Source organism: Bos grunniens, chromosome X (assembly GCF_055505025.1).
Source record: "Bos grunniens cultivar Pamir isolate PY7600 chromosome X, Bosgru_T2T1.0, whole genome shotgun sequence".
In the NCBI taxonomy this organism is placed as follows: domain Eukaryota; kingdom Metazoa; phylum Chordata; class Mammalia; order Artiodactyla; family Bovidae; genus Bos; species Bos grunniens.
In genome coordinates this window covers 45,896,870-45,910,352 of record NC_141194.1, presented here as the reverse complement: position 1 = coordinate 45,910,352, position 13,483 = coordinate 45,896,870, and the positions used below count along the sequence as shown (strand labels likewise).

General features: G+C 41.3%; 1 protein-coding gene across 19 annotated transcripts in view; it reads left to right on the top strand.

Annotated features, from left to right (window-relative positions):
* ARHGEF9 (Cdc42 guanine nucleotide exchange factor 9) overlaps positions 1 to 13,483 on the top strand; it is a 555,038-nt gene that overhangs the window by 309,774 nt on the left and 231,781 nt on the right. Inside the window, exon 5 of one of the 19 annotated variants that reach the window (XR_015159919.1) lies at positions 5,957 to 6,065. The exons of 17 other annotated variants lie outside the window; for them this stretch is intronic. Coding sequence is in view for 1 of the 2 variants with exons in the window: in XM_086390078.1 (XP_086246204.1) it covers positions 4,640 to 4,714 (75 nt within the window). In the remaining variant the exon portion in view is untranslated. Of the gene's footprint in view, positions 1 to 4,639; positions 5,807 to 5,956; positions 6,066 to 13,483 lie in introns of those variants that run through there. One more of the 19 variants, XM_086390078.1, reaches the window with a different exon arrangement.

Here is a 13,483-nt window from a genome sequence, read left to right as displayed (position 1 = left end):
GACTCCTCTGCTCCTTTCTCCTCATTTTCCCAGTCTCTAAATGTTAGAAGGCTCCAGGGCTCAGTCTTTGGACCTTTTCTCTTCTCCATTTATATTAGCTTCTTTGGTGAATTCCTCATCTAGCCTCATAACTTTAAATAACATTTATACATTAATGACTCCAAGCTTATATCTCTGGCCTGGCCTGCCTGGACACATCTAGCTGCCAATTTAATATTTTCACTTGGATATCTAATAGGCATTTCAAACTTAATATGTCCCAAACTGATTTCTTGATATAAAACCCCATATCTGGTTCTCTTGCAATCTTCTCTGCTTCAGTAAATAGTAACTCCCAAATACTTTCTTCTAGATGCTCAGATCAAAATCCTTGATAACTCATTTTCTCTCACATCCCACATCCAATTCATCAGGAAATCCAGTTGGTTCTACCTTCAAAATTCATGTGGAATTGATTATTTCTCTCATGCTACCACTCTAGTCTAAACCACTATCATCTCTCACTGTTACTGCATTATTCTTCTTTCTGTCCTCTCTGTTTCCTCCTTTAACCCCCTAGAGTCAATTCTTTACACAGCAGCCAGAGTGAGCTTGTTAAAACTTAAGACAAATCATGTCACATATTACTTCTTGGCTCACCATTCTTCATTTTTCTCCCACCTCACTTAGAGTAAAAGCCTAATCCTCATGATAATCTATTAGACCCTACATGCTCATGCCTATTACCTCCATGACCTCATTTCCCACCATTGTCTCTTATTGCTTACTCCATTCCAGTTATACTGCCCTTCCCTATCTTATTCCAAATCACCAGGCATATTCCAGTCTCAGGCCTTGCTTGCTATTCCTTTCACCTGGAACACTCTGACCTCAGATGTCTACATTGCTTTCTCACTTCAATCAGGTCTAGTTCACATGTCTTCTTAGTGATATTGTCACTGACTATCCTTTTAAAAATTGCATGTTTGTTACCCCCATCTTCTCTGCCTTTTCACCTAACAGCATTTTTAACCATTTGACATACCATAAATTTTATTTATTTATTTTTCCTTGTTATCTGCCTCTTTCTGCTAGAACATAAGTTCTATGAAATCAAAGATTTTTTGACAGCTTCATTCACCAAAATATCCCCAGTACCAGATACAGAAAGTGCCTAGCACATAGAAGGTGCTCAATAAATATTCTTTGAATAAAAATAAATGACAAGAATTCTTCCCTGCCACTGCCTACTTATATCTCTTTACATCTCCCCAAGAATATAAGATAGACCTAATCATCCTGAGACAGAGAAGGCAATGGCAACCCACTCGAGTGTTCTTGCCTGGAGAATCCCAGGGACGGGAGAGCCTGGTGGGCTGCTGTCTATGGGGTTGCACAGAGTCAGACATGACTGAAGTGACTTAGCAGCAGCACCCATCCTGAGAAGACAAAGCAGCAGGCTCACAGAAGAATCACACCCCGAAAGGAAAGAAAGATTGATGGAAAATAAGCAAGTGGTCTTATGCCTGCCTGTATTTCATTTGTCTGACTCCCAGGGTTTCATGAGGCTCTTTCAATGTATGCTCTGTGCTTTGGAGACTAGGATATTTTCATTGCTCCTAACACAACTGTCCCCCTATCCTAGGCCCTCTTTTCTTCCTGGCCATCCTGAATATTAGACCCCAAACACTTTATTTTGTGACAGGCTCAGATTCCTCACCGGAGCAAAGTGACAGACATGATTCATTACTTGTAGGGACTATAGTTTGTGTGGGGCTATTGGATGTACAAGTATGTGTGTGTGTGTGTAACTACATATAGTTTGTATCATATTTGGACCCACTATGTATGAGTGTCACTTCATGTGGTCAACAACAGATCTGTCAAGGTCTTTTACCATCCTTAGAGATCCTTACTGCAATCTTTTCAACCCTACCCCCTACCTCCATCCCACAGTTAATCACTATCATCAGGGTTAACATGTGCCAGAAACTGTGCTAAAGACTTTATGTGTATTCACTTGTTTACTCTTCACAGCAACTTTTTGATATAGATACTATTAGTATTCTTGTTCTTCTGATGAAGAAACTGGGATCCAGAGAGATAAAGTAAATAGCTTATGTTACTTTATCTTGCTCTCAGCCAATGTTGGCTTAGGAAAACATATTTTAAACTCTTTTGACTGGAACCCACATTAAAAACTATATATTCAACATCACAACTAACATACAAAATAGAAACAAACTTTTCAAACAATTTATTATTTGCCATGTAGTTAGGCATTATTTATTATTTGCCATGTAGCCTGAAACTTTCTCTTCAGTTAAAAAAAAAAAGCTAATCAGGACACACCTAATTGGTTTTATTACCCAAATGGGTCCACATTAGTGGACATTCATTGAAGGCTTGCAGTCTACCCTTTGAAAATCAGTGCTTTAGGCTGGGTGCCCCCTTTCAAGGTTACTTTCATTTCTCAGAGACCTCAAAAATGTCTCCAGTTCCAAAAGGGGGTTATTATAATACTGGAATGTGAAGAATCAAGAGGAGCATTAGTTGTGGAGGCGGAGATGGAGACACCCCTAGTATGCCTTAAAGCCTCCAGTAAAAGGTGAACCCTACATGAGTCACTGTACCCTTTTCAGAAATACCCTCTCTGAATCCACATGGAGCCCTTTTTAAAATGCCTTCTCTGAACATAAATTCATTAAACAAACATTTTCTAAGCCTCTGAACACTAAGTGCTCTGCCAGAGGCTGTGGGGAAGCAAAATTATATGGGGCAGACAAGCTCATAAACATCTAACTACATATAGCAAGCAGTAACAAGTGACATAAGGTTGCCAGTAAAATGTCGTGAGCATACAGAAAAAAAGAGATGGATTTCAATTTGGGTTGAAGCTTCCTAGAAGAGATGACTTTTGAACCATGCCTGGAAGGATAGCTAGGACTTAGACAAGCAGAAATAAGGGAAACATTTCTCAAATGATATTTTTAAAATTAATTAATTAATTTGAATTGGAGGCCAATTACTTTACAATATTGTAGTGGTTTTTGCCATATATTGACATGAATCAGCCACAGGTGCACATGTGTTCCCCATCCTGAACCACCCTCCTGCCTCCCTCCCCATCCCATCCCTCAGGGTCATCCCTGTGCACCAGCCCTGAGCACCCTGTCTCATGTATTGAACCTGGGCTGGCGATCTATTTCACATATGGTAATATACATGTTTCAATGCATTCTCTCAAATCATCCTACCCTGGCGTTCTCCCACAGAGTCCAAAAGTCTATTCTTTAAATCCATGTCTCTTTTGCTGTTTTACATATAGGGTCATCGTTACCATCTTTTTAAATTCCATATATATGCATTAATATACTGTACTGGTGTTTTTCTTTCTGACTTACTTCACTCTGTATAACAGTTTCATCCACCTCATTAGAATGGATTCAAACACATTCTTTTTAATAGCTGAGTAATATTCCATTGTATATATGCACCACAGCTTTCTTATCCATTTGTCTGCCAGTGGGCATCTAGGTTGCCTCCATGTCCAAGCTATTGTAAACAGTGCTGTGATGAACATTGGGGTACACGTATCTCTTTCTTTTTTTTAATATAAATTTATTTATTTTAATTGGAAGCTAATTACTTTACAATATTGTATTGGTTTTGCCATACATCAACATGAATCCGCCACGGGTGTACACGTGTTCCCCATCCTGAACCCCCCTCCCACCTCCCTCTGCATACCATCCCCCTGTGTCATTCCAGTGCACCAGCCCTAAGCATCCTATATCATGCATTGAACCTGGACTGGCGATTCGTTTCACATATGATATTATACATGTTTCAATGCCATTCTTCCAAATCATCCCACCCTTGCCCTCTCCCACAGAGTCCAAAAGACTGTTCTATACATCTGTGTCTCTTTTGCTGTCTCCCATACAGGGTTATCATTACCATCTTTCTAAATTCTATATATATGCTATATATATAACATATACTGTATTATATGTTAGTGTACTGTATAGGTGTTTTTCTTTCTGGCTTACTTCACTCTGTATAATAGGCTCCAGTTTCATCTACCTCATTAGAACTGATTCAAATGTATTCTTTTCAATGGCTGAGTTATACTCCATTGTGTATATGTACCACAGCTTTCTTATCCATTCGTCTGCTGATGGATATCTAGGTTGCTTCCATGTCCTGGCTATTATAAAGAGTGCTGAGATGAACATTGGGGTACATGTGTCTCTTTCATTTCTGTTTTCCTCAGTGTGTATGCCCAGCAGTGGAACTGCTGGGTCATATGGCAGTTGTATTTCCAGTTTTTTAAGGAATCTCCACACTGTTCTCCATAGTGGCTGTACTAGTTTGCATTCCCAAGAACAGTGTAAGAGGGTTCCTGTTTCTCTGCATCCTGTCCAGCATTTATTGTTTATAGACTTTTGACAGCAGCCATTCTGACTGGGAGGTCAGGTGGTCTGGTATCCCATCTCTTTCAGAATTTTCCACAGTTTATTGTGATCCACACAGTCAAAGGCTTTGGCATAGTCAATAAAGCAGAAATAGATGTTTTTCTGAAACTCTCTTGCTTTTTTGATGATCCAGTGGATGTTGGCAATTTGATCTCTGGTTCCTCTGCCTTTTCTAAAACCAGCTTGAACATCTGGAAGTTCACAGTTCATGTATTGCTGAAGCCTGGCTTGGAGAATTTGGAGCATTACTTTACTAGCGTGTGAGATGGTGACTGCAGCCATGAAATTAAAAGATGTTTACTCCTTGGAAGAAAAGTTATGACCAACCTAGATAGCATATTGAAAAGCAGAGACATTACTTTGCCAACAAAGGTCCATCTAGTCAAGGCTATGGTTTTTCCAGTGGTTATGTATGGATGTGAGAGTTGGACTGTGAAGAAAGCTGAATGCTGAAGAATTGACGCTTTTGAACTGTGGTGTTGGAGAAGACTCTTGAGAGTACCTTGGACTGCAGGGAAATCCAACCAGTCCATTCTGAAGGAGATCAGCCCTGGGATTTCTTTGGAAGGAATGATGCTGAAGCTGAAACTCCAGTACTTTGACCACCTCATGTGAAGAGTTGACTCATTGGAAAAGTCTCTGATGCTGGGAGGGATTGGGGGCAGGAGGAGAAGGGGACGACAGAGGATGAGATGGCTGGATGGCATCACTGACTCAATGGACATGAGTCTGAGTGAACTCCAGGAGTTGGTGATGGACAGGGAGGCCTGGCGTGCTGCAGTTCATGGGGTTGCAAAGAGTTGGACAAGACTGAGCGACTGAACTGAACTGAACTGAACTGATTCTGACTGGCATGAGATGGTACCTCATTGTGATTTTGATTTGCGTTTCTCTGATCATGAGTGTTGTTGAGCCTCTTTTCATGTATTTGTTAGCCATATGTATGTCTTCTTTGGAGAAATGTCTGTTTAGTTCTTTGACCCATTTTTTGATTGGGTCGTTTATTTTTCTGGAATTGAACTGCATGAGCTGCTTGTATATCACATGATATTATTTTAAAAGCATGTGAGCTGGAAACTGTAGATACTCAGAGAGACTAAAGAGTATTTAGAAGATCTAGGGCCAGGTTATAGAGACTTGTTAATATCTTTTTAAATAGTTTGAGCTTCGTTTTGTAAGCCATGAGGATTCATTAAAAAATGTTTCATGAGAGGAAGATCAAATAATGCTTTAGGGCTCTAACTCTGGAAGTAGAGTGAGAATGGATTGGACGGCAGCAAAAATGGAGGTATATTGGCACTTAAGCAGTTGATGTGATGGTCAGAAGAGAAATAAAGGCTTGGCCTGAAGCAACTGTTATAAGTATGGGAAGGAGGGGATAAAGAAAAAATGCCATAGGGGCAGAGCCAACAGGACTTGGCAACTAATTGTATGTATATGTATAGGTGATGCCTTCTCTCTTCCTTCCTGGTTTACCCCTCACCTCTGGACTTCCACAGAAGCCTGATGAATTCTGTTAATCCACCTATACCAGGAAGAGGAAGCATGGGTGTGGATGGGTGTCTCCCGCTATGCAACTGGTGAGGAAGAAGAAACATTGCATCATAGGTAAGCTAGGAGGCTAGGCTGAATGCAGTCACCTTGTCCTGTTGCCATAGCATTTCAGAAGATCATTGAAAGGGACCTTCAATTCAGTTCAGTTCAGTTGCTCAGTCGTGTCCGACTCTGGATCCTGCTGTGAAGATATTCTGCTGTGAGGAGTGGTCAGATGAGGATGGAATGTAGCAAGGAGGGAGCCTTTAGGAAAAGTCTTAGCCTTGACCTCTTAAGCTCACCTCTTTCCGATTCTTCCTCCTTTCCTTTCCTCCCACCTCCTCCTCCCTCTTCTTCTTTCCCTTTTCCCCTTCCTCATCTACCACTGCTTCCTCCTCTAACTTCTTTACCCTCCTTTTTCTCCCTCCATCACTTCATCCTTTTACCTCTCCTCCTTATTACCTTATTTTTCTACTTATTCTCTTCATTTCCTCTTCTTTTTCTCCCATTTCTCCCTCCTTTTTTTCTCCCCTCTCCCTTGACTGTCCTCAGCACCTTCACCAGGAAAAAAAAAAATGTCCTTGAAGTTCAGGAGTCAGAATTTGGAAACTGAGAGGTGACTCAAGTCATCTAGGTTGATGGGAGTCAGGGGGTGGGGGGCCAAGTGTTCTTGAAGGAAACGTACCTTCTGGTAAATGGACACCTTGCTGATTTTCTTTGCAATGCTTTTCCTGGCCAAGCATGCCTCTGGCTGGAAGAGTCTCTTCTTGTCCTCTGACCATCCCACTCTTACCATCCCCAGGCCTGGGGAATGGTTAGCAGAAGATTTAGTAGTTTTCTCAGAGAAGCTCTCAATGAGAATTGGGACTGGAGCCCATGGCTCTTGCTTCTTCTTTACTTTTTCTATTGGCCTCTCACTTCTGTAAGTGTGGGCCATGGGTCAGTAGTATCTGTATCACCTGATAATCTATTAGAAATGCAGAACCTTAGGTTCCATGCCAGACCAAACTGAGTCAGAATATTCATTCAGAACATCCGTGAATATTAAAATTTTAAAGGCATTGCTCTTCATGGACTACATCCCTATACAGACAAAATCATTCCTAAATCATCCCATTCTGAGTTTGTCTGAAACTGTGTCTGCATGCTAAGTCACTTCAGTCATGTCTGACTCTTTGCAACTCTATGCACTATAGCCAACTAGGCTCCTCTGTCCATGGGATTCTCTAGGCAAGAATTCTAGAGTGGGTTGGCATGCCCTCCTCCAGGGGATTTTCCTGACACAGGGATCAAACCCACAACTCCTGCATTAGCAGGTGGGTTCTTTACCACTAGCCCCACCTGGGAAGCCCCCCTGGAACTATGAAGAGGTAAAGAAGCAGAAGGTCAGAGAGCCCTAGAAAGCAGGAATCACCACTCAGATGTCCGCAGAGGCTAGATAGGGGCCAGTAGTCAGGCACATTGGCTCTAAAGAAGGAAGCTGCCACTTAGCTAAGCTGATGGCTGTATGGTGGGAATACCAGCCCTAGGCTGCCAGACCTTCTGATGTTTCTAGAGAAGCTGGAACTTCATATTTTATATGAAATATCCCAATTAAAAATGTATATCCATATATATTTGTTGAGCATCCCAAAACTTAAAGCACTGGTGGGCTGTTGGCCAGACTTTCCATTTTCAGCCTTTGATGTAGTCTTGGTTTGTTTTTAGCAGCAGGGATGCTTTGTTTAACCAGAATCTTAGCTAGAAATTTAATGCATTAAGCAGATGAAAGGAGAACTACTTGGTTGAAGTGGGGCCCAGAGCTCCTCCTACTCAGCCTCCTTCATGTCCTCCAGAAAAAGAAGTGGCCTCTGAAGGACATTCTCTACACTTTGTAAAACCACAGATCAAAAAGCATTAAAAGACTCTAACAACAACATTTGACAGGTAAAAAGTCTGAATGGCTTGTCCAAGGTCACACAGCAACTCAGCAGTCATCTGACTCCCAGTCCAGTGTTTTTTTCATCTTGGCTCACTGACTTCTTTGCACGGTTCTCTAACACACCCTTCCATCAATGGAAGATTCATTCTACAGCATCTCTGGCAGGTGTTCTTCCAGACTCTACTTTGTTGCCTTCAATAATGGGAAACTCATCACTTCATAAGGTTGAACATCAACATGTGAGTTTGTTTTGCCAGAGAATCTTTGAGCAGATACACAGGCAATACCTCTGCCCAGATGGGGATTTTTTCTGTTCACCCAACTGAAGCTAGTAGTTCATGCAGTTATTTCAGCTCCTATCTTTGTAACTAAAAATGAATAGTGTATTTTTGAATAGGAAAGAAAATCTCTTAGATAAAGAAGAAGTTGTTTGAGGCTGAAAGGCATAGCATATGGGAGAAAGAGAAGAGGGAGAGAAGGAGGAAAGAGGTGAGTGCTAGGAAAAGGGTTTGACTGAAATGAATGTGAAATTATTTTATTTATCTAAATTTAAGAGTAAAGACCCTATGGAGAGCTTACAGGAGAAGAGTAACTAATGGATCTCTACCACAGAGGAAGGAATAGGCTTTTCATCTGACTTGTGGCTGTGATCAAGCTAAAGTTGCCTTGGGGGAAGGCAGTTGGGCCAAGGACCCTTACATTTCAGGGAAGTGATTTCTGTAGCAGCTCTAGCCTCAGCTCTGCCTGCTGAGGCCTGAAGAAAGACAAGTGTGACTATTTCCTTCCTGCTCTTCCTTGGGCTGCTTGAAGCTACATTAAGAGCTTATTTCAAGTGTCTCATGATCCACTGGATCTCTACTGTGGCTTGGATCTGCAAGATCATTGAGCTGCTTGGGGAGCTTAAGGATGAGGAATTGTGTTCCTAGACAAGTGACTATCTTCGCTGATGTTCCCTCAGAAGAAACGGGAGTACACATGTTCAGCAAACCTTCTTCCCCAAATCAGGAACCTTAGCTGATCTCAACATCTCTGACTATTAATTATGCATCCATATATACATGAAGATGTTTCCTACCCTTTTTTTAGCAAGGAAAATTACCTCAATGACTCCAACCTAGTGGCATGAGTTTGGTCTAGAGATGGGCTTTCTACGCTTTAATGTGCATGTGAATCACTAGGAATTTAGTAAAAATACTGGTGTTAAGTCAGTACGTCTGGGGTGGACCTGGGAGTCTGCATTTCTAATAAACTCCCAGGTGATGCTGATATCACTGGTCTGAGCTCCAGACTTTGAGTAGCAGCAAAGGGATAGATGACCTTAAAAATTCATCTAGTTGGATTTTTCTTCTCAAAGTCTAAGCCAATGTATATTAAGTCTATATATTTAGATATATACCTATACACACTTTTCCTATTGCACTAACATCTTGCTTTAAATTCTTCCCTGTTTTTGCTTATTTGGGATGACATCTATCGTGTTTAGCACTTCTTCCTCTCCTGCCTTCAAAACTCTCAACTCCTTGGAAGCACAAGTCATCTGCATCTGGCACCAACTCTCCTTTCTTTTTTACTTTCCTCTCCTGATATTCTGGTCCTGCCTGCTTCTCTGACATTATCTCCCACCACTGTCTTGTGTTTTACTACATTCTGCCATGTTGATCTTTTTCTGCCCCTCACACATATCAGTCTAATTTCCAGTTCTGAGCCTTTGCTTTTGTTGTTCCTGTTGTTTGGAATGTTCTTCCCCCAGCTCATTTTTTAAATTAACTAATTAATTTATTTTGCTGTGTCCGATCTTAGTTGCAGCACACAGGATCTTCATTATGTCATGTGATCTTTCCTTGTGGTGCACGGACTCTCTCTAGTTGTGGCACCCAGTCTCAGTAGTTGTGACATGCAAGTTCCAGAGTGTGAGGACTTCAATAGTTGCAGCATGTGGGCTCTCTAGTTGTGGGGTGTGGGCTTTGGAGCACATGGGCTCAGTAGTTGCAGCATGCAGGCTTAGTTGCTCTGTGGCATGTGGAATATTAGTTCTCTGACCAGGGATCAAATCCATGTCCCCTGAATTGCAAGGCATATTTTTAACCACTGGACCACTAGGGAAGTTCCAGCTGGTTTCTTATCATTGTGGTGTCAACTCCGATGTCATCTCCTCAGAGAGGCCTTCTTTGGCCACCTAGCTAAAATAATGTTTTCCTTTCTCAGTTACATTTTATTATATCACCCTGTTTATTCAGGTATTACCTAAATTAAATCCCTTATGACTATACAGTGGAAATGAGAACTAGATTTAAGGGACTAGATGTGATAGAGTGCCTGATGAACTATGGACGGAGGTTCATGACACTGTACAGGAGACTGCAATCAAGACCATCCCCAAGAAAAAGAAATGCAAAAAAGCAAAATAGCTGTCTGAGGAGGCCTTACAAATAGCTGTGAAAAGAAGAGAAGCAAAAAGCAAAGGAGAAAAGGAAAGATATAAACATCTGAATGCAGAGTTCCAAAGAATAGCAAGGAGAGATAAGAAAGCCTTCCTCAGTGAGCAATGCAAAGAAATAGAGGAAAACAACAGAATGGGAAAGACTAGAGATCACTTCAAGAAAATTAGAGATACCAAGGGAACATTTCATGCAAAGATGGGCTCAATAAAGGACAGAAATGGTATGGACCTAACAGAAGATATTAAGAAGAGTAGGCAAGAATACACAGAAGAACTGTACAAAAAAGATCTTCATGACCCAGATAATCACGATGATGTGATAACTGACCTAGAGCCAGACATGCTGGAATGTGAAGTAGGCAAGAATACACAGAAGAACTGTACAAAAAAGATCTTCACAACCCAGATAATCACAATGGTGTGATCACTCACCAAGAGCCAGACATCCTGGAATGCAAAGTCAAGTGGGGCTTAGGAAGCATCTCTATGAACAAAGCTAGTGGAGGTGATGGAATTCCAGTTGAGCTATTTCAAATCCTTAAAGATGATGCTGTGAAAGTGCTGCACTCAATATGCCAGCAAATTTGGAAAACTCATCAGTGGCCACAGGACTGGAAAAAGTCAGTTTTCATTCCAATCCCAAAGAAAGGCAATGCCAAAGAATGCTCAAACTACCACACAATTACACTCATCTCACACACTGGTAATGCTTAAAATTCTCCAAGCTAGGCTTCAGCAATATGTGAACCATGAACTTCCAGATGTTCAAGCTGGCTTTAGAAAAGGCAAAGGAACCAGAGATCAAATTGCCAACATCCACTGGATCATCAAAAAAGGAAGAGAGTTCCAGAAAAACATCTATTTCTGCTTTATTGACTATGCCAAAGCCTTTGACTGTGTGGATCACAATAAACTGCTGAAAATTCTGAAAGAGATGGGAATACCAGACCATTTGATCTGCCTCTTGAGAAACATGTATGCAGGTCAGGAAGCAACAGTTAGAACTGGACATGAAACAACAGACTAGTTCCAAATAGGAAAAGGAGTATGTCAAGGCTGTATCTAGTCACCCTGCTTATTTAACTTATATGCAGAGTACATCATGAAAAAAGCTGGGCTGGAGGAAGCACAAGCTGGAATCAAGATTGCCGGGAGAAATATCAATAACCTCAGATATGCAGATGACACCATCCTTATGGCAGAAAGTTAAGAGGAACTAAAAAGCCTCTTGATGAAAGTGAAAGAGGAGAGTGAAAAAGTTGGCTTAAAGCTTAACATTCAGAAAACGAAGATCATGGCATCTGGTCCCATCACTTCATGGGAAATAGATGGGAAAACAGTGGAAACAGTGGCTGACTTTATTTTTCTGGGCTCCAAAATCACTGCAGATGGTGATTGCATCCATGAAATTAAAAGACGCTTACTCGTTGGAAAGAAAGTTATGACCAACCTAGATAGCATATTCAACAGCAGAGACATTACTTTACCAACAAAGATCCATCTAGTCAAGGCTATGGTTTTTCCAGTGATCATGTGTGGATGTGAGAGTTGGACTGTGAAGAAAGCTGAGCGCCGAAGAACTGATGCTTTTGAAGCTTTGGAGAAGACTCTTGGGAGTCCCTTGGACTGCGAGGAGATCCAACCAGTCCATCCTAAAGGAGATCAGTCCTGGGAGTTCATTGGAAGGACTGATATTGAAGCTGAAACTCCAATACTTTGGCCACCTGATGCGAAGAGCTGACTCATTTGAAAAGACCCTGATGCTGGGAAAGATTGAGGGTAGGAGGAGAAGGGGACGACAGAGGATGAGATGGTTGGATGGCATCACCGACTCAATGGACATGGGTTTGGGTGGGGTCCGGGAGTTGGTGATGGACAGTGAGGCCTGGCGTGCTGTGTTTCATGGGGTCACAAAGAGTCAGACACGACTAAGTGACTGAACTGAACTGAACTGTTTATTATTTTCATAATAAGTATTCAGTACCTAATATTAACTTATTGTTTTGGGAGTTTAATATCTAAATCTCTTCATTATAATATAAGCTCCCTGAGAATAGAGATCTAATATGTGTTTTTCACTTCTGTATCCCTAGTACCTAGAACAAAACTTGGCACATAGTAGGTGCTTTAAGCATAATTGTTAGCTGGTAGAGTATCTTTCTGGATATTCTTCCTCATTCATTGAAGACTTTAGCTCCTGTAGCATCACTTGTTTTCATCTTTCTCTGGTCTGTCTAACCTCAATATTCCTGTAGTTGGCTTATTCAACCCTGGCCTCACTTTCATCTCCTCAGTCAGAAAACTCCTGTGGTAATCTTTGATCTTGTTATAGCAAATATCTCAATGAATTGCCTCCAGAATCTCAATATCAGGCATTTCCCCGCTGATCATTTTCCTATTCTTCCAGCCCACTTACACTGGTGCATCTACTCCAGCAATTCTTCCACATCATCAAGATATATAATGTCATTAACCTAACCCATACTCATCATCCCTTCTCATGTCTTTTCTTTTCTGTCCAACTTAGGTTACCTGGTCTGTTATTATTATCAATTCCTTGAAAACATTTTCAGCTCTATTTCCCATTTCTTTTCCTATTGTGTTTTCCTGGCAAATCTACCCCAGATTTAACCAACCACCTATCCTTTCTGTACCTGTGCTTGAACAGCAAGGGAAACTGAATAAAAAGTCCCACGGTTGAGCTGACTAATTTTGCTTTACCACAAGTCTCAGCTGGACACTCAACACTTCCTGTTTAAATCTCCTCTCATGATTCCAGTGTGTAACTGAGACTGAGAACCATTGCTCTTAGAGGACTATTACATACTTGCTCCAAAGCACTTGCACCCTTGTGCATTTTTTTTCTTCCTTCTTGCTAGAGTATAAGAAGTAGCTCTGTTCCTGCCAAGAGCAAGTAACATGTCTTATGCTCTGGACTTTCCCTATCACCTTCTTGAGGCCTTTGCTCCTGCAAGTATCCCTTCTGCTGAACCAGTGCCTCTGAGAATTTAAAATACATGCAAATCACCTGGATTTCTAGTTAAATGCAGATAGTGATTCAGTGGGTCTGGGATGGGGCCTGAGGTCTATGTTTATAATAAGTGTCCAGGTGATGATAAGGCTGTTGGTCTG